General features: G+C 42.8%; 1 protein-coding gene across 5 annotated transcripts in view; it reads left to right on the top strand.

Moving 5' to 3' along the window:
- The window catches only part of LOC101478087 (CUB and sushi domain-containing protein 3), a 251,912-nt gene that overhangs the window by 3,646 nt on the left and 222,950 nt on the right, over positions 1-25,316 (top strand). For all 5 annotated transcript variants that reach the window (XM_004568073.3, XM_012923802.3, XM_076889796.1 and 2 more), the window contains exon 2: positions 15,558-15,780. In XM_004568073.3, the coding sequence (XP_004568130.1) occupies positions 15,558-15,780 (223 nt within the window). The remainder of the gene's footprint in view (positions 1-15,557; positions 15,781-25,316) is intronic.

Below are 25,316 nucleotides of genomic sequence, written 5' to 3'. Positions count from 1 at the left end.
AAAAGTTGGGATGGAGTTTAGTATGTAAATAAATATGCAGTCCAGTGATTAACAAAACCATATAAACCTATATTGAATTGTAAATTGTACAAAAACATCATTTTATACTTGAAATGTAGGCATTTTTATTATTATTATTTAAATACTTATTGAACTTGTGCTACAAAAAGGTAAAGACCTGACAGAACATCTCATTGCTAATTAGGCTGACTGGCAACATGTCAGTAAGATGATTACTGACTGTTTCTTTCAAATGTAAAGGAAAGGCATTCTGGGCAAATTGTTTGACATTCCAGCATTTAATAAGATGTCTTTGTGCTATACTAAATTAAATACGGATATTAGATGACTAGCAAATCAGTTTCGTCTGTGTTTGCTCAACTTTACAGAGTCCCAAAATATTGAGGGGAAATAAAAAAGAGGATTTTACTTGGATGTGTTAATAAGCTCTTTTCCTGGATGATGATACGTGAACTTGGAACAGCTAACATTTTACGCTCTGGCTTTCTTATGTTTCTTTCAGTGCTGATATCTTAATGGATAGTCCAAGTGGCATACCAAAGTAATACTCAGTTCACCCACTGGCCGCTCGCTCGTGGCTTCAAGCCTGGGCCAAGCTCTTAGATGTTGCTGACAGGCCCCTGTGAAGCCTGGATATAGTTTGATGGTTCTGATGAAGTCTGTTTTAATATAACTAGTATTCTTGGGGGAGATAGACTGGCAACATCTTGTATTCAGGAAGATAAACAGCTCACCGTTAGCTGAGATTAAATGCAATATGTTGAGGTGAGGCCAAATTGAGAGTCTACAAATTCAAGCTGGACCCTGTTGTGCACATCAGGTGCAATTTTAAGTGAGGATTAAACTCATAAATGTCTGGAGTTATACTTACTGAAAGAAACTTTTCATTTATTTAACAATATTCATGCATTTCTCTTTACATTTGAAACAAATAAACCAAAAAAAGGAGATAAGTCATGGGACAGAAATTTGGAAACAGTTGCAGTTGTTGGCCCTAGTTGGGAAACACTATTGAAAGAATTTTGCTTACACATCAATTAAAAGGTAATATTGTAAGAGATGATATTCTGATTTTTTGTTATAATTACTGTTCTTAAATGTTTCTACAGTGCAGTATATTTTCAGTAGTACTAAATTCATAACACATGCATGTGTCTTCATGGATGTTCTTTCTCAGTGGCCACCTGTTTGTGTCTGTGGTTGTCAGCTGAAGTTCTGATGTGACAGGAGAGCACTGTCTGGGAAAATAAATGAAGCAATGTGAAGCTAACTATAAAGCTAGATTGCTCAGTGGCTGTTACCATGAATCTACAGCATGTCTTCTCAAATAAACTAAACCAATTTGCTACCAATGTTTACAATGTTTCGGAGGCAGCACATGGAGATTATATAATCCATCTACACACACAGGTAGACCAAGAACAGGCTTTTCCCCTTTAGCAAATGAATTATTAGATTTTTCAAAAGGTAGCTTTGTGTTCTTCATATTTGGTCTCACAGAGGCTGTGCTTAATTAAACAAATTTCTTGTAACAATCTACGAGTGGCCTGTCAGTCTTACTTGATGTCAAATATCAGTGGCAAAGACACACAAAAGTATCGAAAATGTAATATAGGGACCTGTTTACATGGTATGGTAATAACTTGCTGTTTTACTAAAGAAATATTGGGGCACTCTCATTCACTGCCAGTTTAGTTACCTCATCCTGGTGCTGAAACTGAGACAAGATGCTCACAGAGTAGCATCTTAGAAGCGGCTGAATTCTTTACAAATACTTTAATCTGAAAGTTACTTCTTTTTATCTCAAAAATAAAGTCTCTTATCCAGTGTTACAGGTGAGAAGACACAATAAGGCTTCTGCTGTGCATAGTGAAACAACCCTTAACTAATAATGAATTCAGGGTGTCATGCTGTTTGCCTTAGCTTTTTGTCCTGGCCTGTAGAGTTGCATTTCTTTTAAGCAGTTATTCATCCATTTCCATATCTGCACATATTGGGTTTGTTTTTTTTTTCCCGTTTGTTTTAACTTTGCCTGTTTAACATGGTTTGTCTGGTTTGTCCAAAATGCTTCTTCTTTCAATTTTCTCGATTGAACCAGGACTCGCTTTTTTCATAAAAGCATTAATAAGTCATCAGTTAGGTCCATTTAAAACACAACTTAGGTTTTAATATGCTGCAAAACAAAGACCTTACAAGGTGGCAGCCCAGGCTGAATAAGAGTTTTACATAGAAAAGATAAGTGGCCAGATAAAAAACAAATTCTTATCCTGTGTGTCTTTCTTATGTCTCTTCGGGAAAAGTGAAGTGTTGATGTTATTGTTTGTTTGGGAGATTGGAGGCTTGAGCGACAGGCATCCTATTAGATGTGTTGTTGGCTCACAGTTTTGTGTTGTACAGCAACTCTCACAGTGGTGGTCTGGCATCAGGTGCAATATGCCTCAGTAGCACTTTGAGGATCTACTGGTGTCTAGCCATAAAATACCATATCTGCTGGGAAGTAAGTAAAGCACGATGAGCTACAGTAGTAGTTATTAAACTAGGCCACACAGACACACAATCGCTGTTATTTCTGTACACAACAGTGTGTGTTCATACTTATGCATGTGCCAGCTGGGATTCAGCGTGGCAGTCTATTTGATTTGACCATTTTTCACCTGAGTATGTGTGTGTGTGACCATGCACTTATGCATGTGCCAGCTGTGTTTCAGTGTATTTGATTTTACTATTTTTCAGCTCAGTGGTTGGCAATTCAAAATCACCAAATCTAATACTTCACAGCCCTTTCCCAAATTGCAGTGACACACTCATGAGGTAATAGTGATTCTCTAGGAAGCCTCTTTTCTGTTTTTGTTGTAGGGAGCCCATTTCCCTTTCATCAAGCATGCAGACAAGCGTAGTGAGGGACTGCGATAATGCACATTCTATCAATATGAAATGCAAAGGTGCAGTACAGCCACGCAGATAAAATCCTTCTTTTTGAGGCCATCAGTCTAAGATTCGTGTCTACTAAAGTTGCTGTTCTGGTTATGGTGAAGAAAAATGACTCTCTCTTTTTCACGCAACACTTTAAGTCTGTAACTCAGAGAACAGATTTTGATAGCTCTGAGAGAAAAGTTCATGAAATTGGATAGCAGACCTTCAAGATCCATGATCCAGAGGTATGACAGCAAACAAGCAACAAAAAGAGAGACAGGAGAGAGACTCTCTCTCTTTCTTTCTCTCTCTCTCTCTCTCGCTCACACACACACACACACACACACACACACACACACACACACACACACACACACACACACACACACACACACACACACATATGTATTCTCACATTTATCTCTGTTCTTTTCAAAAGCTATGATCATTGAAGAAATATGCTATAACAGTTGTACAGCGACCACTGAATGACTACAACCACTCGATCAAACACCAACAGGTTTCAAAAATGCCCACCAAACCAGCAGAAAATTTAGTACTAAAATTTCCACTTGAAATATCCATAGATGTGCAGATTTTGCACTTGTGATGTAACTGTCCCAACCTATTATTTGGTGTGTCGCAGAAAGCAATCTCCCCACTGGAACACTCAGTAAACATACTAAGGTTTAAAGTCATTGCTGATCCCCAATAATTCAAGTGCAGCTTTGATCCTGGTGTCTGCAGCTATATTTGGCTTTCGTTTTTAGCATTTTGTGAAAGAGTCCCTTCTGTTTGGATCACAATATTCAAAACGCTGCACATGAAAATCCCAGCCTCAATTAGCTTGACAGTGCAAGATTTAAAATCAGCACTCTGAATCATCAGCACCGTGTTACACAAGGTCCTGATGATTCTGTGTTTTGTAAAGGTTACGGAAGCAACAGCAATACAGGGACTTTGCAGCAAATGATATTTGTTGACCTTTGCTTTGCTTTGCTTGGAAAGACCTCCTTCTTTACAGCCAGTGCTGTGTAACAGGTCTGATGGATATCTTTATAATGGCTGATTCACCGTTAAGGTCGGGTGCAAATCAATGCAGGTTTTTTTAGTGCTAAATTTGATGGCTAGGGGAGGTGCTATGGCCTTCCCCATCCATTGTATTAGGCCATCATCGTGAACAATGATGAAATGCCATCCAGACCAAGAGGTGTCCTTGACTAAGCATTCACTACAATCATTCATGAGGAAATGGAGTATCAAGCAAGCAGAGAAATTACTTCAAATACATGTGGGGGGGAAAGCACGAGGTGCACAGCTGTTTTAAGTATCTTTATGCTTAGAACACAGTTGTGCATGTTTATGCACTGCAATTGTTTTACAATGTCTTGCAACAGTTGCAAACATTTCTAAGTTGCTTTTGACAAGAAAAGGAGAAACCAGTTCCCCTCGTCCATCTGTAGTTTCTCTGGTCAGTTTATGTCACATAAACACACTTAACAGGTATGCGCATATGTGGGGACAAATGTAAGTCGCTTTGTTTCAAAGCATCTGCCATACATTTGAAATGCAGTGATGCACTCTGACATTGTCTGACATTGTTTGTGTAGCATACTTTCCGCTGACACTTTTGTCCTTTAACAATGCCTAGTAGAGACCTTTATCCAAATGTTGCGCTGCGGTGTGTGCCCTTGTTCTTCTTTTTATTTTTCCCTCGACACCTTTTAGAGCGACATGCAATTGATGAAGAGCAAATCTGCAAAGCATTATACATTGTTTCTCAGTAACTGACGCCACTTTGCGCATAATGTGACATTTTATTTTCCCCTAACGAAAACGCTCACACACCTGTGGTGCTCATGGAGGGGACGAACAACATTTCTTTTATTGTCCGGAAGCCTACACTGAAAGCCACTAATTAGAACACAAAAGGATTTATTTCAATACTACACTGATTGCTGAAGCTTTTTGTTAGATTAGATAAACTTTATTGTCATGTGCAGCCTGCCACATAAAATGGGCAAATAATACACAGTCAGTAAAATAGAAATACAAAACAATAGACAGCAGATAAAGTTAATAGACTTCAAGGGCAATATAGCAAATGGAACACAATAAATTTGCCAAACTAAAGGCCGCGCTCTTTCATCAGAATGCAACAGTTTCACTGCAGGGGGAGAGAAGAGACTCTGTGTAGCAGTTAAATCTGCCCTGCTGGATCCTGAAGCGACTACGGTGCAGGTTAAACTATGCTTGTTTATTTTCTGTGCCTATTTAATGATAGTCTGTTCAAAAATAGTCAATTGGGATGGGCAATCTCTCATACCCATCAGCAACCATCCATTACCCAGTGGCCTGTTTGTCACTCATAATAATGCGGATGGCAGTAAAATGACTGCTCCTCCCCTGTCCTGCTGCACATAATCACTGCTCTTTATGGCCCAATACAGATCTGCACTAATGGCAGAGGACAACATATTGGCTGTTTACTCGTTCATGGTGCACCAATCATTTCATACACCAGTCCATGTACTGAAAAGCCAAAAGTGCTGTCTCTCATTTTCCTCCATGCCTAAAGTAAATCTTAAATAACCCACTTAGCATGCAACAAATTTGTTTAGCCCTTGAAAATAATAGGATATTCTCGATGATGCATAATATATTTTGTTTACAAAATCAATCTTATTTTTCATCCTGTGGTTCATTAACTGGTTCATTCTGCCCCAAATCTCTGTGCTCACTACACAAAAGGAGATTACATTCAATAGTTCTGTCTCACCCTTTTCCTTTAGTGAGAAGCACAACAAGGCCAACAACAAATATACATATGCATACTCAAACACGTGCACGCACCCACATGCACACAAACAGAAACAACAGCACATACGCATGCACTCTTATTTTAGATTGACAAATACCTTCGGAAATCTCATCAGAGCTGCAGACAACTGCCATTTGTCTGTCTTTGTCTTGCAGAGCAAGTATAACAATCTGTTATCAGCTTCAAAAGTGTGGTGTGAAAAAATGGACCGTGCTTGTGTGCACGTCCAAAAGGCTAGGGGTAAATGTAAGCATTTGAGGAACAGCTGGGGCCATTCTTGAGATGTCTGTCAGGCTGCCTGGCCGCCTGCTGAGGCCACTGTTTCTGCCAGACTCATGCATTATGATACTGATTCATATTTTTCGGAACCATATTTTCCCTACTGTGCAATCACAGCATGTTGTTAATTTGGTTTCTCATCACAATTTATGGACATTTTTGCAGCGTGGCACTAACATGGGGTCAGAGAAAACTCTGGGGATTGCCTTTCACAATTGAAATGATGATGGAGGTTAGAGCAGGCAGCTGAGCGGTCACAGCAAAATTCAAGGATGAGATGCTGTTGGTCTAAGTGATAAATTAATTTAGTGCATGTCCTCTCTCCTGTACAAGGAAGCACATGTTGTCGTTGCATTTTCCTTTGAAGTAACAAGATGAATGCTTACAGTGTTCTTTTTATAGATGCAGCTTTTATGGAGCTGACAGCGCTTAACATAGTACAAGCTTGTATGATTCACAGCATTGAAAAGGGGGATTCTAATTCATTTGGGGGGAAAAAGGGGGAAAAACAAGGGAGCCAATAGATATGGGTGTGAGGATGAGAGGTAGAGTTGCTGAGAAGGAAGGAGATAAAGAACAATTCTTGGCAGAGGGGAAAGTGAATTAAAAAAGGCAAATAAGACACACATAAGTAGGAGAAAAATTGTAACACAATGGTGGAGAAAAAAATAACAAATGGCGAGAGACAGTTTTGAGAGTTGAAGCAAGGATAATGACAGACGAAAGGAATACATAAAGCTGAGGAGTAGAAAGTGGGAGATAAAGGTAGAAAGAAGGGGGGGGGGGGGGGGAGAGAGAGATATCTTGGCAGTGAGCATCTGTTCTGTCATCCCCAGGACATCACAACAATCAGCCACACAAACACTTCTAAGCAGTTCACACAAACAGCTTTACTCTGAATAGTTTGCGACATTAATCATCTAATGCTTGACAAACATTGAAATAATTCAAGGACAAATAGAGCTCTTTTGGGTGGCGGGTACAATACAGAGGCAATAATAGCGGACTTTTACTATTTACAGGTTAGTTTGTCAAAGACCAGCACAAAATGTACAGGCTGCTTCACTTTTATGTTATTCTTCTGTTCAACACACTGTTAACACACAGGTACAAAACTGTGTGCTGCCCTTTCCATAGTTCAAGTTTAGTTTACTTTTAAGCAGTCGTAGTTATGTAGCACTGATGTAAGCTTCTGTGTCTATCTATCTCTATATATTTTTACTCGACTGTCTTACAGTCTCACTCGGCCCAAATCAAATCAAATGTCAGCAGTATTCTTTTTGTTATAACATTTAAAGAGGTACCCCAGTGATTTAGTAACACAAAGTGAAACATCAAAGCACCAGAGAACAAGATCTCCTGACTTTAGTCCACAGCATAGGTCAAGTTACAAAACACTGAAACCAACCACATTTCCCATAATGCAACTTAATAGCCTATTTTAAAATAGTAAAGGGACTGCTACTTATATAGTGGTGTTCTATTTGCTTGAACAATCAGAGATGAGATAAGATAAGATTTATTAGTGCAACAGTTGGGAATTTCACACTATAACACCAGCAGAGTGGACAAAGCAGCATAACCTAACAACAGTAAGGCCATCTATACTACAAGCCTCATTCTCCCATTCTCACAAGCTCGTTTTTCTATGCTTAAGTGCTTTCTGTCTAACAGTCACACTCCGATGAACGCATCAGCAGCAACTCCGGGTTCAGTATCTTCGCCCAAGGATACTTTGTCATGCAGACTGGAATATCCAGAGATCGAATCACCAACCATCCGATTAGTAGACAACCTGATCTACCTCCTGAGCCACAGCCACTTCAGAAATACTTTAATCCCACCAACCATTCTCACTATGTTATTAGATCTATTCTAGTCACAAGTTTTAGTTTTAGTTTTCTTTGGTTTTGAGTCATGTCTCCAGTGTTTCTGTAATGCCTGCCTTTCTCTTATGCCTTGGTTCTTTTTTTCATTTTTGTCTTGTTTAGCATTAGTATTCTTGCTACGATCGGCTATTTCCTGTTTTACTTTGAGGGGCTGTTTCTTTTTTTGTCCTGTGTACTTCCTGTCTGTTGTGCCCTGATTCCTTGACTGTTTTCGCCTCCTCGTTGTTAATTGAGCTACTATGTGTTCCTCTGCCTGTTGTTTCTCATTAGTAATGCTGCACTTCCTTTTGTCCTCACTGAGTAATCTCTCTGTTTAACTGGATGGATCCTGTTTATTGATTCATGGATTTATTTGGATTCCTGCTTTCTTAACTGTTTTTGACTTTGTTATTTTGTGCCTGTTTGTGTCAGCCATTAAAGTTTTATTTTTCAGCCATAAACAACCAGAAACAGACTTCATGAGGGTGGTTTGAGGCCCTAACATCTTCTAATGAGCCCTGTGGTCACTGCCTGGCAATGTGGAGCCCACCTGGCATTTGCCATAGAATACCAGAATTGGCAGGTCCACCGCTGTGCCCTGTGCTTTTCACATGAGCACCCTGAGCAGATGACAGAAATGAAAGCGTCTGGAGAAAAGGCAGAGAACATTATGATGTCTGTCACATCGTTCAGCATGATGGTGATGGTGGTCCATGCAGGGACTTCTACTGGCTAGGCAGCTTGACTGCCTTTGGGTACTGGGATGGAATGTTTGGGCCTATTCTAAGACCCTATGTTGGTGCAGTGGGTTCTGGGTTCCTCCTGGTGAATAGCAATGCCCAGCCTCATGTGGTGAGAGTATGCAGCAGTTTCTCAAGAATGAAGGAACTGATAGCATTGACTGGTAGCCTGACTGAAATCCAACAGGACATCTCTGGGACATTATATTTCAAGCCAACCAATGCTGCAAGATTGTACCTCAAAGTGCAGTGACGCTCTGGTCCCTGACATTGTCAGGCATGCGTTGTGTACATGGGGGCCATACAAACTACTGAGTAACATTTTGAGTTGCTATAATTAAATTTTGGCAAAAATGGACCAGCCTGCCACATCACTTTTTCTCTTTTTTGGGGGGTTGTCTTTGAATTCAACCTTCTGTAGGTTGATCATTTTCATTTCCATCAAATGATATAACACATTATCCAGTCTATATCAGTAAAGATATATTTATATATTTTAAACAGTGCATATTCCACTCATGGCAGGACCTCTTTGAATACAGCATAGGCAAATTACCCAAACTTTATGTATAAAATTTGTTGAATAGCCTTTTAAACCAACAACGCAAGTCTTTTTCCTGTCAATAATTCTGTGTAAGACTAAGCTTGTAGACTAAATGGAATGTCACAGAACATTATGTTAATTTTATTTGGCATGACTTTCTGTGGTAATGACTTGGTAAAATGGAATTTTGGCAAAATGTATTCAAAAATATTTTCATAAAAACAGCAGAGATCACTTGGAAAGGAAACAGGGCCAGACACCAGGATTCGGATAGTACTTTAATATGCATTTTCTCCCTGTACAAACCAAATCTTTGTAATGTAAAACAACAGTAGTACAGCTGCAAACACTGCTTCTCAAAATTTTTTTAGACCATTTTGTCTTAGGAAGACATAAAAATGCAACAGCACAGCACCTACAAATATCACATTACTTATTGGCCAGACGTGTATGTCATACTGGCAGATTTCTGGTCCTGATGTGCCATCAAAAATCCACATTTTTCCACCCATGCTCATAACTTTGGTGGCTCATTGATGAGTGCTGTTCTGGCAATTTATGATATTCCCAAGAGTGCTTGAATGCACATAAAGCACCATGTCACAGGTTGGATCATGTTGACCCTGTAGGCGGCGCATCAATGGTCCAAATTTGCCATGATTACCCAGTTTGCTCTGTGCTGGCGGAAATAATTGCAACTTAGATATGCAACAAATCTTGGCAAGAATTTGTCTCCTCTGCATTTAGAACAGCAGCTCATCACCAGACATTTTATTTTATGCATTACATATAGAACTCTGACACACTATGTTTGTAACTGTTTCTATGAGAAAATCACAAGAGATTACATAAAAATGAACACGGGTCAGGGTGCACAGTATATGCATGAAGATGTACGGTTCTGGGATTCTAGGCCAGAACCCCTGTGCTTTGCTGGGTCATGACCCCGTTGAGTAAAAACTGCTGAAAAATGCATTATTTCAGTGCATTATCATATATTTCATAATAGACCTTGTTTTGGTAGCTATACACAACTTCCATGCTTTTCTCAAAAGTAACAAAATGACAGTCTGACAAGAAGGAAATTAATTTTTTTACTTTGCTTCACAGTTTAACATTTTAACTGTTTTGTCACTTCAGTTTATAAAGCAACCAGATTATTATCTGTCTAGTTAGAGGCCATTTCAGTGGCACAACTGCCAAGTGATCTGTGTGTTTGCCTTTTTCCCCATACTGCAGTGTGTGTGTGTGTGTGGGCAGCACACTATGCAAAACATCCTTTACTTACCAAGTGTGAAAAGCTAATTACACAAGGGGTAAATTGTGGGGGGTAAACCATGCATCTTAATTACGTTTGCATTTCATTAGACAACATGCAAGATAGCCTGAAATGAAAAGGGGACGCTCTTTGCATTGTGACACAGTGTGCATGGGAGCAATTCTGTGTAACTACGGAAGTACTCTGGATGTGGAAGTGTGGAGGGAATAGGTGTGATATTGTGAAAACAAGGTTGTTGTCACGGCTGCCGAGGCGAGCCGTGTGGATATAGAAGGAGGACCCAAGATGCAGGCAGTGGATGAGATACCGGTGGTTTTATTTACAGAGGTGTAGTGGCAAACAAACAGTGGGGCATAACAAACAACTAAAGACACCTAAACTGGGAGAACTAAAATAACAGACCTGGGAGCATATGACAACGGATGATGAATAGCAGAGAGACGCAGACGAGGAACAGGACACCGTGGAACACAGGGTAACAGACTGACACAGACTGACACGGAGGAACACAGACTGACACGGAGGAACACAGACTGACACGGAGGAACACAGACGAACCGGCAACAGGCAGGAGAACACACAGGGCTTAAATACACACACACCAGTAATCAGGGGATGAGAGACAGGAGGGCAACACAGCTGGGAGGAATCTGGGCTGACGGGACAGGGGAAACGTAAACTGATCACACTCACATACGACGCGGACCTTCACAATAAAACAGGAAACTCAGATACATGGAACCAGACAAGACATTGAACTAAACAGACAGATTCAGATGCAGACTCAGAGGCAGATCGAAAATATAACACACAGAACTCAAACAATAATCATCATCATCATCATCATAAACTAGAAAATGATAACTAAAAGCGCTGGGTCACCGACCCAGGACCATGACAGTACCCCCCCCCCCCCTCAAGGGCTGGCTCCAGACAGCCCAGCAGAAACACAAAAACGGACCAAAACCAAAAAAGAAAAAAAAAAAAAAAAAAAAAAACACCCGACCAGGGTGGGCAGAGGGGGCCCAGGACGGAGGGACAGAGTCCAAAAGGCCCAGATGGTCAAGTTCAGGAGGCCGACCATGCGAACGGCAGCGGGGCCGGTCCCGATGCCGGCCACGCAGTAGGCAGCGGCGTGGAAACAGTTCTGGGGGCCGACCGTGCGGACGGCAACAGCGGCGTGGAAACAAGTCCGGAGACCGGCCGCGTGGAAACAAGTCCGGAGACCGGCCGCGTGGAAACAAGTCCGGAGACCGGCCACGTGGAAGGCAGTGGCGGCGTTCAGGAGGGCGTCCACGGCGGCGGAGATGCCCAACAGGCGGCCAGGCAGATGACCGACGATGTGGAGGTGGTAGTAGGGGACCTGAAGGCTGCGTGGCCCCTGCAGCCCCAGGTGAAGCGGAAGCCGGACCAGACGAGGCGGACGCTGAAGCGGAGGCTGAAGCCGGACCAGACGATGAGGAGGATGAAGAGGCTGAAGCCGGACCCGGACATGAGGAGGATGAAGAGGCTGAAGCCGGACCGGACATGAGGAGGATGAAGAGGCTGAAGCCGGACCGGACATGAGGAGGATGAAGAGGCTGAAGCCGGACCAGGCGAGGATGAAGAGGCTGAAGCCGGACCAGGCGAGGATGAAGACACGGAGGCTGGACCAGGCGAGGATGAAGCAGTGGCTGGACCAGGCGAGGATGAAGCAGTGGCTGGACCAGGTGAAGCGGATGAAGCCGAAGCATGCGCTGGACCAGGTGACGCTGAGGATGCTGAGTCCGGACCAGGCGACGGCGTGGAGGATGCAGCAGAGGCCGGGCCAGGCAACGGCGTGGGGGATGCAGACGGAGGCGCTGCAGCAGGTGGCGGCATGGATGAAACTGCTGCTGCAAGCGTGGATGAGGCTGCTGGTGGAGCAGCTGGTGGTTGGACGGGCTCCTCGGGCCCCCCAGCTGACGAGGAAGAAGGCTGGACGGGCTCCTCGGGCCCCCCAGCAAAAACAGTCTCAGAACCAGTGGGCACTGGAGCCCCTGGCGCACACAGAACAGAACCAGCAGGTGCGGAGACCTCTGGCAGGAACACAACAGAACCAGCAGGCACACGGACCTCTGGCAGGAACACAACAGAACCAGCAGGCACACGGGCCTCTGGCAGGAACGCAACAGGACCAGCAGGCACACGGGCCTCTGGCAGGAACGCAACAGGACCAGCAGGCACACGGGCCTCTGGCAAACACATAGCGGCCTGCAGCTGCGCAGAGCATTGACCCTGCTCAGGCAGCGACAGCTCTGTGCAGTCCTCAGCTGGCTTCTTAAACTCCAGGGGTCCAGAGTCTAATGGGGGCTGAAACCCAGCCTCTGGGGAGGCCCTGGAGTGCATCTCAGTCTCAGAACTGGCCAGCCTTTGAGGAATGTTGATATTGTTCTTGGGTTTGTCTCTCTGCTTAGAGTACGGAGTTGTTGAACTGTCCGTTATGGGTTGGACTGACATGGCTTGCTGTACAGGAGGAGTAGGTGAAGGTGATGGCTGAACAGGTAGTGGAGCAACTGACACAGGATGCAGGGCTGGTGACTGCTGAACTGAGGATAAAGCTAATGATTCTTCTGCTAACCGGGCTACTGACTGGGCCATGGATTGTAACAGGGTTTGTAATAAGTCTGGCTGTGACTGTAATTGAGCTATGGATTGTGAGGCTGAATGTGGCGGAGGTGGCGACTGGGCTTCTGGCTGGGCGGCTAACTGAGCTTCTGGCCGGGCGGCTAACTGAGCTTCTGGCCGGGCGGCTAACTGAGCTTCTGGCCGGGCGGCTAACTGAGCTTCTGGCGATAAACAGTTTTTGTCCAGTGCCGTACAGAACATCACCCCTGAGTAAACGGTCCCACAGTTCAGACCAACAATACTGTCCTGTCCACTCACCACAGCTGGCTGCTCGGAAATCCCCAGGTCCGACTGTGGCGAGGAGCGTCGGCAGCGTGAGCGCCGTTTCCCCCTCGAAGGCTGGGTTGACGGGCCGGGCAGAACATCCTCTGTCGGACTGGGCAGTGAAGCCCAGAAACCAAGCGCTGTAGCCGATTAGCCACGGCTTGGCGAAATTCTCTCCCCTCGTGCTCCAGCCACGCGTTGATTAATTTGTCCACGGAGTAAACAATGTCCTCCCGGAGCTCCTTGGGCGGGTTGAATGCTGCTGGGTCCATAGTGGCCGGTTTGTACTGTCACGGCTGCCGAGGCGAGCCGTGTGGATATAGAAGGAGGACCCAAGATGCAGGCAGTGGATGAGATACCGGTGGTTTTATTTACAGAGGTGTAGTGGCAAACAAACAGTGGGGCATAACAAACAACTAAAGACACCTAAACTGGGAGAACTAAAATAACAGACCTGGGAGCATATGACAACGGATGATGAATAGCAGAGAGACGCAGACGAGGAACAGGACACCGTGGAACACAGGGTAACAGACTGACACAGAGTTACACAGACTGACACGGAGGAACACAGACGAACCGGCAACAGGCAGGAGAACACACAGGGCTTAAATACACACACCAGTAATCAGGGGATGAGAGACAGGAGGGCAACACAGCTGGGAGGAATCTGGGCTGACGGGACAGGGGAAACGTAAACTGATCACACTCACTATGCTGTTGCATGCTGGGGGAGCAGGCTGAGGGTCGCAGATGCCAACAGACTTAATAAACTGATCCGTAAGGCCAGCAATGTTGTGGGGATGGAGCTGGACTCCCTCAAGGTGGTGTCGGAGAGGCGGATGCTGTCCAAGATAAAGACAATGTTGGATAACACCTCCCACCCACTCCATGACATGCTGGTCAGTCACAGGAGCTCGTTCAGTGAGAGACTGAGATTACCGAAAAGCACCACTGAACGACACAGGAAATCATTCCTGCCTGTGGCCATCTCCCTGTACAACGCATCCACTTAACACACTGTTTGCTGCTACAACTACACATGTTTCTTTTCCAAATATTTATTTATAAGTGACTTATGTATGTATGTATGTATATATATGTATATATTGTACTATTCTTAGTTAGCGTATTGTCTGTCTTGTCTTAATGTTGGTTTAAAATGGAGCACTGTAACAAAAAATAATTTCCCCCAGGGATCAATAAAGTATTCTAATTCTGATTCTGATTCTGATTCTCACATACGACGCGGACCTTCACAATAAAACAGGAAACTCAGATACATGGAACCAGACAAGACACTGAACTAAACAGACAGATTCAGATGCAGACTCAGAGGCAGATCGAAAATATAACACACAGAACTCAAACAATAATAATCATCATCATCATAAACTAGAAAATGATAACTAAAAGCGCTGGGTCACCGACCCAGGACCATGACAGTTGTTTAGTAGTGGCACTTACGTTCCTTTGCATCAACACTACAAAGGTTAGCAAAGCAACCAGATTACTGTAGCTTGACAGTGATGGTATGAGGTTTAACATAATGTGTCTAGGGTATCAGTTCTCAGTAAGCTGGTGCAAGACAGATGACTAATCTGCTGTTAAAAGCTTGAAGCACCAAATCAGAAGACTTTACTTGTTGCCTATCTCTGGCACTTTTAGACCCTATAAAAAAGACTCTAATGACACATCACAATCTTTTTTAAAAGCATCCTCAGTTATACATTTGTTATATTACTGCAGCTGCAGCTTTCTGCATTTTATTGTCATTATTTGATCTGAAAGAAAACAGAAATCATAAATGGAAACACAAAACTTGGCTCTTAGTCAGCTGGTTGCCAGATTTCTCTCGTAGCTTCTGCCAGCTGAGAACAATGGGGATTTTCCAAACAATTTGATCTCAGTTAAAGAAATATTGCACATGAACATCATAGGGTGCATTCAGTTGTTATGAACAAATGCTATTTGGAATTGTCTCTGTGCAGGCCTGTTTAAAATATCTCTTTTATTTATTGCTGCTTGAACGCTTGCAGCAGACGAAGTTTATCAAAATGAAGTACTCTTTTTGTTTCTGTGCTGCAGAGCATTTTACTTTATTATTCTTCAGCTGAGAGTCTCACACAAACCCATTATATGCATTGGATAATGATGTTGTGTTTGTTCTCTTTCCTTCCAGGTTTTATCCATTCTTGTGGAGGCACTTTAAAAGGCAGGAATGGGACAATAGAAAGTCCTGGCTTTCCATATGGATATCCAAATGGAGCGAACTGTACCTGGGTGATTGTTGCTGAGGAGGGGAACAGGATTCATATAGTTTTTCAATCTTTCGCTGTGGAGGAGGAATATGACTTTTTATCTTTGTATGACGGGCATCCACACCCGGCTAACTTCAGAACGAGGTAAGAAAGCGGCAGTGCACCTTCAAGGCTGTGTTTGAAAGCTGGCAGACTGGGGTGGAAAGATGCAAGGGAGGGAAGCCTTCAGTGCTCAGTTCTGACAGAAAGTTTATCTTTAGGCTGCACATGACAAAGGCTACTTATTTTCTTCAGGGAGATGTCAGGCAAGTCTGATGTGGTGTGCAAGGGGTGTTGTGTGTCCAGTCTTTTCTGACATCGTTTTGAGTGGAAATGTAACCGCCTTCTGAAAACTGAAGATTTTTTTACTGAGGAGAAGGGAAGTGCTGCATGACTCTGATGGCTGATCTGACAGGTGCTCTTCAGTTAAAGTATACATAAAAAAACAAAGTCCACGAAATCTTGTGTTGTGATGCATGGGTTAGCTCACTACCTATCTTTTTTATTCGACTGCTTTACTGGAGGAGACAGAGGTGGAGACAAACATCAGAAAAACATGAACATCAAACACAAAGATTTCCTGTTGCTTTCTCTGGTCACTGAACAGGCAAACAACTGTTTCCTCAGTGAGCTTCCTAGATTCTTCCAAAGTCCCTGTTGCTTTGCATTTTCAGGCTGCCCTCTTTTAGTATTTCTCTCTGAAAGTATTATTTGGACAGTAAATTCACACAATTTTTCCAAAATGGGCATCCATGTACAGAAACAGACGTACTAACTGCTCAGGGTTAAATTGACACGTTTTCTCAGATAACACCATTCTTGGCCATTTTTGTGGTACATGCCTTCCTCAAGGATTTTGATTATTAAAATATTGCTAATGCTTTTTATTGAACACACTGATCACCAACTCAGTGCTCAGTGAAGCCATCAAACTGTGCAAATTGGTTTAACTGTGAAGGTTTTAAGCCAATCATCATTGACGTGCTTTATGAGAAAATATCAGTAAATATATAAATAATTCGTTGTTTAAAGGACACGTTATATATGTGACTCATAAAAAATCTTCACTCTAGCATTCTTGGGATGTTCTATTTTCTACTTTCCCAAATAAATCCTCCTTTAAAGAATCATTTTATGTTTCACTTTCAAAGGAAAAAGCCATTTAGGTCTCACATTTTCCTTGTCAAAACTAAATTGCTCAAAAATAAACGCGGTCTTCACAGATAAGCGTTATGTATATTATGAGAAGATTATCTCTACGCTGAGCTGATAGAGAAGTGTGGATACACAGATCATCAGTTTTTAAACCTGTCAGAACCTTTTCTTTCTTTCTTTTTTTTAAAAAGAGACATTTTGATTACCCACTTCTATTCACAAGTATGCTCCATCAGAGGCGAAAGTGGGGTCCAGTATTTCACAGTGAGACACTCCAAGAGGCAGTGCCAAATGATTTCTCCTGGCCCATTTATGTGGTTCAACTTCAGTGGAAGTGGACTGAGGTCACTGATAATAGAATACAGGATTTATAGCAAAGAGTGACAATGAAGGAGAATAATTCTAGTGCTGAATCACTGCTGATACTTTAGCAGATGAATCACTTTAGATACTTAAAAGATCCAATTGCATAATACCATCAGGCTTATACACTGAAAGGTTTGTCACCACGTTGCTCGATTCACCATTGCATCCTGATCTCACAGTCTCACGTAAGTCTTGTCACAAACAACCAGAAAGAATCAACAGTCAGAAAGAACCAGTACGAGCAATAATCAGTCATGTTGCAGAAATACTGCAAACTGAACCAAACCAAAAATCTTCTGCTATTCCACCAACACACTGACTCACGCTTGTTTTAACCTTAGTAACATTTAAAATACAAAAGCAAAAAACCCACAACAGAATTCAAATATTAAAAGGTTTTCAATGTCAGAATTTTTATTTTAATCCCAGTCCTACCAATTTACAGCGAACCTCAGTAACTACTAGCTCATGAGTTCAAAGTGAGTTTAGCCAACTTCACTACAGGTTGCTTCTGCAGGTCTGATGAATGAGGCTGACTATAAATAACTATATACGTTATTATCCTTATTAGAAACAGCTGTTCGATGGGGAATATAAAACTTATAAAAGAACAGACAGGTGTGGGCTGAAATACCAACAATCAGCTGCTTGCGTTTTGTGTGGGGTTTTTTTTGGGTTTTTTTAATAAAATAAACTATACCTGCTAATGTGGTTACTGTCCTGGCATTAGTTCAAATATAGCCAGGACAAAATAATTTCTTGCCTTGTTTCTTTTGTAATCATATGTTTCTGAAAACATCAAGGAAACAAAACTGTTGTTTTAAATTTTGCTTTCTTGCTTCGGGATAAATTTATATTCTTATTTAACTGAAGAAGATTTATCTGCTTGTCATTATTCAGTTTTCTTATTGTAGCGACATGATTTCAGCTGTGACAATGTTGCTATATTTTCAAAAAGACAATATTTTTTTGTCTGTGTTGATGATTCTTTTTTTTAAAGAATGGGATCAGTTTTAAATTTTGTCATGGTCATAAGTCCATCCCTTATATAATCAGTCATGCAGACAGAAAAATTGCTTTACTTGTGCTAAATTTCATGTGGGCGTGTAGTTTTCCCAAAACAGCAATTAATGCTTGTCAACATTCAGCAAGCCAGACTGTTACTGGACTGACCCACTATCAAACCGTTGTGGCTTAAAGCTGAAATAAATATAGTGTTAGTTTTAATCTAGAAATGACTCAGACATGTTCCATAAATGGTAAAATATAAAAGATTTTAATTTAGATAAATAATCTCATTGTCTCCTAATTCAACAATCATTGCAACAAACTCGGTTCAACTGTCATGCTTTACCTGAAACCCGAGCCCTAATTCAAATAACATTTGCCAGTTTTTAATTACAGTTATTCTGAACGGTTATGTAAATGATAACATGATATTATCACATCATGAAAGGAGTTCACTGAAATTGAAAATAGCATTCCCTGGAGTGGATCATTGTTATTTCATGTGTTGAATGATAATACAGTTCTTTAATATAGTTCCTTAATTTGTTGGACAAAGAAATGATTTTTTGTAGTTTTCCCTCTGTACACCGTCACATTGGATTTAAATCAAACAATTAAGATGTGATTGAAGTGCACTGTTAATTAAAGATGGTTTTTCAATATTTTTTCTTTTTTCCAGTAACTGTTTAATAATTGCACTTTCATACATGGCCCACCTGTTTCAAGTGGCTCAAAATTATTTGAACAAGTGACTGACAGGAAGTTGGTTTTTTAAAAAAAAATAGCTTTTCACTGTAATTTTAAATATGAAACCCAAAGAGATGTCACTGCAAGTGAGAGAAGGCATAATTAGGCTCAAAAGACCATAGAAGACAAAAAAAAAAAAAAAACACATCTTAAGGAACCTGCACAGTTCTCTGAAGAAAAAAAGGGAGATTAATGTGTCCTAGAATGATAGGGAAAAAATATGGAGAAGGAAATAAAGAACTTCCAAAGCATAACACATTATCTAACACGGCGCCGGTGAGGTCGGCTGCCGTCACGACTGCTCCGACCACTTTTTCTTTGTCTTTGTTTTTTAAGTTAGTTTTCAGCGTTTCTAAATCGGCAAAATCATCACCATTGGGTACATTAGGTATGACAGTGACACTCTTGTTTCTATTGGTATACAATGTACTCACAATTCGAAGTTTTTAACTCCGGATCCGAGCTGGCCGAGTGAGATCTCGAGGGAGAACAAAGGGAAGCGGCGGCGGCCTAGAGGGAAGCGAGCCGGCGTCAGGAACAGGCTGAGAGCTCGTGCACACCGCACACCTCTGCCTAGCATCCTGCTCGCCAACGTCCAGTCACTGGAGAACAAGCTTGACGACCTCAGGGCCAGGATAAAGTTCCAGAGAGACATTCGGGACTGCAATCTCCTCTGCTTCACCGAGACATGGCTGAACCCAGCGGTGCCGGACCACGCCATCCAGCCGGCCGAGTTCTTCTCGGTTCACCGCATGGACAGGACACGGGACTCGGGGAAGTCAAGGGGAGGCGGCGTGTGTTTAATGGTGAACAACAACTGGTGCAACAGTGCGAACGTTGTTCCTCTCACACGCTCCTGCACACCAAATCTGGAACTACTGTCCATCATGTGTCGTCCTTTTTATCTACCTCGGGAATTTACATCGGTCATTGTAAGTGCCGTTTATATTCCACCACAAGCGGACACGGTCACCGCCTTATGCGAGCTGCATGAGGCACTCACACAGCACCAGACACAACACCGGGACGCTGCGCTTATTGTGACGGGGGACTTTAATAGCGCCAACCTCAAACGCGCAGCGCCGAACTTTTATCAACACATCACCTGCCCCACCAGGGGTGAAAGGACACTGGACCACTGCTACACTACGGTCAAGGACGGCTACAAGGCACAATCCCGCCCCCCGTTTGGCAAATCTGATCACGCCGCCATCTTCCTCATGCCAAAATACAAACAAAGGCTGAAACAGGAAGTTCCGGTTCAGAGGAAGGTCGCGCGCTGGACGGATCAATCGGTGGCCGCGTTACAGGACGCACTCCATGACGCAGACTGGGGCATGTTCAGAAACAGCTCCGACGATGACGTCAACGTGTTTACGGAAGCGGTTGTGGGATTCATCGGGAAACTAGCGGATGATACCGTGGAGACAAAGACTATCACAACGTTTCCCAACCAGAAGCCGTGGGTGGATAAAACCATCCGCGACGCTCTGAGATCCCGCACCGCTGCCTACAACACGGGACTCATGACGGGGGACATGGACCCGTACAAAGCCGCGTCATATAATGTGCGGAGGGCGGTGAAAGAGGCGAAGCAGCGCTACGGGAGGAAACTAGAGTCACAACTCCAACAGAGTGACTCTAGGAGCCTGTGGCGGGGACTAAGGACAATAACGGACTATAAAGCACCAACAACCGGTATGACGAACGCGGCCGTGACTCTGGCAGACGAGCTGAACACTTTCTATGCTCGCTTCGAGGCTGCAGCTAAGGTCTCCAACAATGCTAGTGTTAGCGGCGCTAACGGCTGCAGACAGGAAGATACTGCCAGCACCGGAAACGTGCTCGTCATCTCCGAGCATGAAGTAAGGAGAGCCTTCAAGAGAGTGAACACCAGGAAAGCAGCAGGACCAGACGGCATCCCAGGTCGTATCCTAAGAGACTGCGCATACCAGCTAGCTCCTGTGTTCACTGAGATATTCAACATCTCTTTATCTCAGTCGGTGATCCCCACATGCTTCAAAGAGTCCATCATTGTTCCTGTCCCGAAGAAACCCCACCCTGCTTCTCTCAATGACTATCGCCCTGTAGCCCTCACCTCAGTAGTGATGAAGTGCTTTGAACGCCTGGTCAGAGACTTCATCATTTCTTCACTACCAGACACACTGGACCCACTACAGTTCGCTTACCGTCCAAATCGTTCCACAGACGATGCCATCTCTCATCTCCTCCACACATCACTCACTCACTTGGACACTAGAAGGGGGAATTATGTTAAAATGCTCTTCATAGACTACAGCTCTGCATTTAACACCATAATTCCCTCCACACTCACCACCAAGCTGGAGCATCTGGGACTCAGCTCATCTATGTGTCAGTGGATCTCCAACTTCCTAACTGGCAGACCACAGGCAGTAAGGATGGGCGGACATGTCTCAGCCTCCACCACTCTCAGCACTGGAGCCCCCCAGGGGTGTGTTCTGAGCCCCCTGCTGTACTCTTTGTACACATATGACTGTGTGGCCACTACCAGCTCCACCACCATCATCAAGTTTGTTGACGACACCGTCGTGGTGGGCCTGATCTCTGATAACAACGAGACGGCCTACCTGAAGGAGATTAGGAATCTGGAGAACTGGTGCCAGAGGAACAACCTCCTTCTAAACGTCAGTAAGACAAAGGAGCTGATAGTGGACTTCAGCACTAAGCAGGAGAGGAACTACCAGACCCCCGTCATCAACGAGTGCCCAGTGGAGAGAGTGGACAGCTTCAAATACCTCGGAGTTCACATCACGCAGGACCTGTCATGGTCCTGTCACATCAACACCGTGGTGAAAAAGGCCCGACAGCGTCTCTACCACCTCAGACGCTTGAGAGACTTCCAACTGCCCTCCAAGGTGCTCAGGAACTTTTACTCGTGCACCATAGAGAGCATCCTGGCGGGAAACATCTTAACCTGGTTCGGGAACAGCACCATGCAGGACAGACGAGCTCTACAGAGGGTTGTGCGGTCAGCTGAGCGCACCATCCGCTCCGAGCTCCCTGACCTGCACTCAATCTACAGCAGGCGGTGCTGGACCAAGGCCAGGAAGATCGTGAAGGACCTCAGCCATCCCAACAACAGACTGTTCTCTCTGTTGAGGTCAGGAAAGCGATTCCGCTCCCTGAAGACCAACACAGAGAGACTGAGGAGGAGCTTCTTCCCGCAGGCGATACGGTCTCTCAATCACACCACCACACAGTACTGACCCACACATATGGTTCTTACACACACACTGGACTTTCTGGACTTTGGTTTTGCACAACACTGGTCACTATATTCTTCATTTCCGGTTAATACTTGTACAGCTGCTGTTATTGTGTATATATTTATTTATATTTAGATTCCTTCATACATTCTTATATAGTTCTATATTGTGTATTTTGTTGTACAGTTATTTTATTTTCAACTTTAATTTATATATTTATCTTTATCTTATTCTTCCCAGTTAAATTTACCCTTCATTCTAATTTGTGTTGTACAGTTATTTCATTTTTAACCTTAATTTATATTTGATTCCTTCCTAGTTAAATTTACCCTTTTTAATTTTTCATATTTATTTCCTATCTTATTCATAGCCTTTTCCTTTTTTGTTCTCTTTAGGTCACGAGCAGTTGTCCAAGCATTTCACTACATATCGTACTGTGTATGACTGTGTACGTGACAAATAAAATTTGAATTTGAATTTGAATTTGGTAGAGGCATTGCTATGAGATGGGCAGGTGTTGCCAGTTACTATTGTTTGCTGATGACCCAACAGTTGATAAAAGTAGTAGGATGAATTATAAAGTGTGCAGGTTTATACTCTGCTCGGTATTCTGCTGAAAAACTGATCAGACAGTAATTCATAGAGCAAAGTGATAATGACCCAAAACATACTGCAAAAGCACAAGAATTTCTCAATGCAAAGAAATGAGATCTTCGTCAATGACCAAGTCAGTCACCTGAACCCAGTAAAGTACACTTTAAAGTTACTGTAGACAGAGAGACCCACAGAAAAAGGCCAATGACCAATAATGAGTTATGTTATTTATAAGGGTCAATATGCAACAGAATAAGGATGCACTTAATTATAATATTACCAGGATCAGAATTAGCAGCTGGGTACTTGAACTCTTGAGACATCTGAAGTGAAGTTAGTCTGCTTACTGGTTATAGTAACAAACTGGGTTATGGTCTTCTACCTCAATTTGGGCTGGGGTTGAGCAACTGGGGACATGTGTCTGGGAAGCTGCAGTTTCCTAACCATGACCTGTAGCTGGTAAGGCAGGCCTGCCTACCAACACTGACCAGAGCAGTTCAGATGGGGCACAGCTGCGTAATGTGGGGCTTGTTAGGCAAAGAAAGGTTGGCAGAGTGCAGAAATTATATATAATGGACTTAACTAATGTTTAGCTGCTATATGACTTTTAACTTGCTCAAATGTAAGGATGTATTTATGTTTGTAAATGTATTTGCACGTGTTTAAACAAGAAAAAACCCTCTGAACTGGAATGGAAAATAATCCAGAAATCTGAATATGAAGGAATTATGAAAAAAGGAGAAAGATCTGAAACAGAAGACCAAATGGAAGTAAACTTTCTGTTATACTTGCTGGACTTTGAGGGGTGCCTTTTTAAGATATAGTTAAGGATATGTGCACTGTGATGAATGACGCATACAAGTCCTTTGTTTAAACTCCAACCCTACTTTGTTCCCTCCAGGGATGGTACGATTTACAACATGATAAATTGTAGACACACTTAACCATCTTCCCCATAAATCTGCCAATGATAGCAAATTCTCATGTGTCGGCTTTTTAATTTTGGTTGTGTTTTGTTTGGTTTTGGGGGTTTTTGGACTGAGAATTAAAACTATTTTGAGTCAAACATATTAATTTACTTTCCTTCTAAGCTCCGTTATTGGTCTCACTGAGCCAGGAAGACTATTAGGTCCTAGTCTGTCTTCCTTTGCCGTTCAGGGGAGCAGCTGTACCATTATCAGCAGGACATGCTTTGGTTCTGGCAAAGACTTCCCTGCTCTCAGCAACTTTACTGCATTTACAGTACATTACCACAGTTGTAGTCAACTTGAATAACTGTGTTTAAACGTCACCTGTCTGCTCCACTGACTTCGGTGCTGCCTTCTGTGTTGGCCCCTCCACCCCACTCCATACACACACACTTAAAGTGAAGACGTCGATGGTGAGCAAAAAACGTATGAAGTACATTCCAGGGTTTGTAATCACCAGAAACGATTAAGCTAAGTGGCTAACATGTATATACATGTGAATGTGTTAATAATGTCTGTTTAAACCCTTTCTCGTGATTATTTTCATGTTGGCATTAGATAAAATAAATAAAACAAAATGTCTCCCTCTGCTGTTACTGCAGCTTACTGCAACTTCTCCATGTCCATTTCATGTTTTGGAAAGGCAAAATGTGAAATGGGCATAACCTTGTCTTTAGGTCTCGTCTGGTCTTTAAGTCATAGTCATTCCAAATTCTGCTGTAATTCAGTTTGTCAGTTGGACGGCCATGCGAGGAGCAAAAATGGTCTTTCTTCCCTCTGGTTAACATTATGTTTGTCATTTTTATATCTAAAGGTTTAAGGGCAGTCTCTTACAGATTGCTGGCTGTTTAGATAGAGCTGTTTAGCTTTTATGCATAAAACTATCACACATCATATCTCAATGTGTTAAAAAGATTATGCTGGATATCTATATTGATATGCATTGAGTAATGTATTAAGAGCCAAAGGACACATCATTTGATAGAAATAAAAAATTATCAACCTACAGAGTGCTGAATTTGAAGACACCACAAAAATGAAAGTAAAAAAAAAATGTGGCAGCTAGGTTAGTCCATTTTGCCCAAAGTTCATTGCACCAAAATCATACTCAGTAGTTTTATAGCCCCATGTACTTGTATGCATACTGCCAACATTGGGGCATATTCCTAATGAGATGATGGATGGTGTCCTGGGAATATCCTTCCAGATCTGGACCACGCACCATTGGGCTCCTGCACAGTTTGAGGTGGAATCTGGCAGGATTGGATGGGCAAAACCATAATATTGTTCTAATGAGTTTTGTGGGGGCAAGTCAGTGGTATCAATTTCTTCATCCATTCTTCATCCGAGGGTTTCATCCCAATGCCTGATGGCAGTCAGGTTGCTTAGCCTGACAGAGACAGTGATACTAGTGGCCTTCTGGACGTAATTTCGGAGTTCTGGCAGTGTTCATCTTTGCACAAAAGAGCCAATACTGGTCCTGTTGATGGGTTAAGGAGTTTCTATTCTTCCCTGTCCAGCTCTCCTAAAGCCTCCTGGAATCTCCTCCATGCTT

This window comes from Maylandia zebra, linkage group LG11 (assembly GCF_041146795.1).
Source record: "Maylandia zebra isolate NMK-2024a linkage group LG11, Mzebra_GT3a, whole genome shotgun sequence".
NCBI classification, from domain to species: Eukaryota; Metazoa; Chordata; class Actinopteri; order Cichliformes; family Cichlidae; genus Maylandia; species Maylandia zebra.
This window is presented reverse-complemented; position numbering and strand designations above follow the sequence as displayed.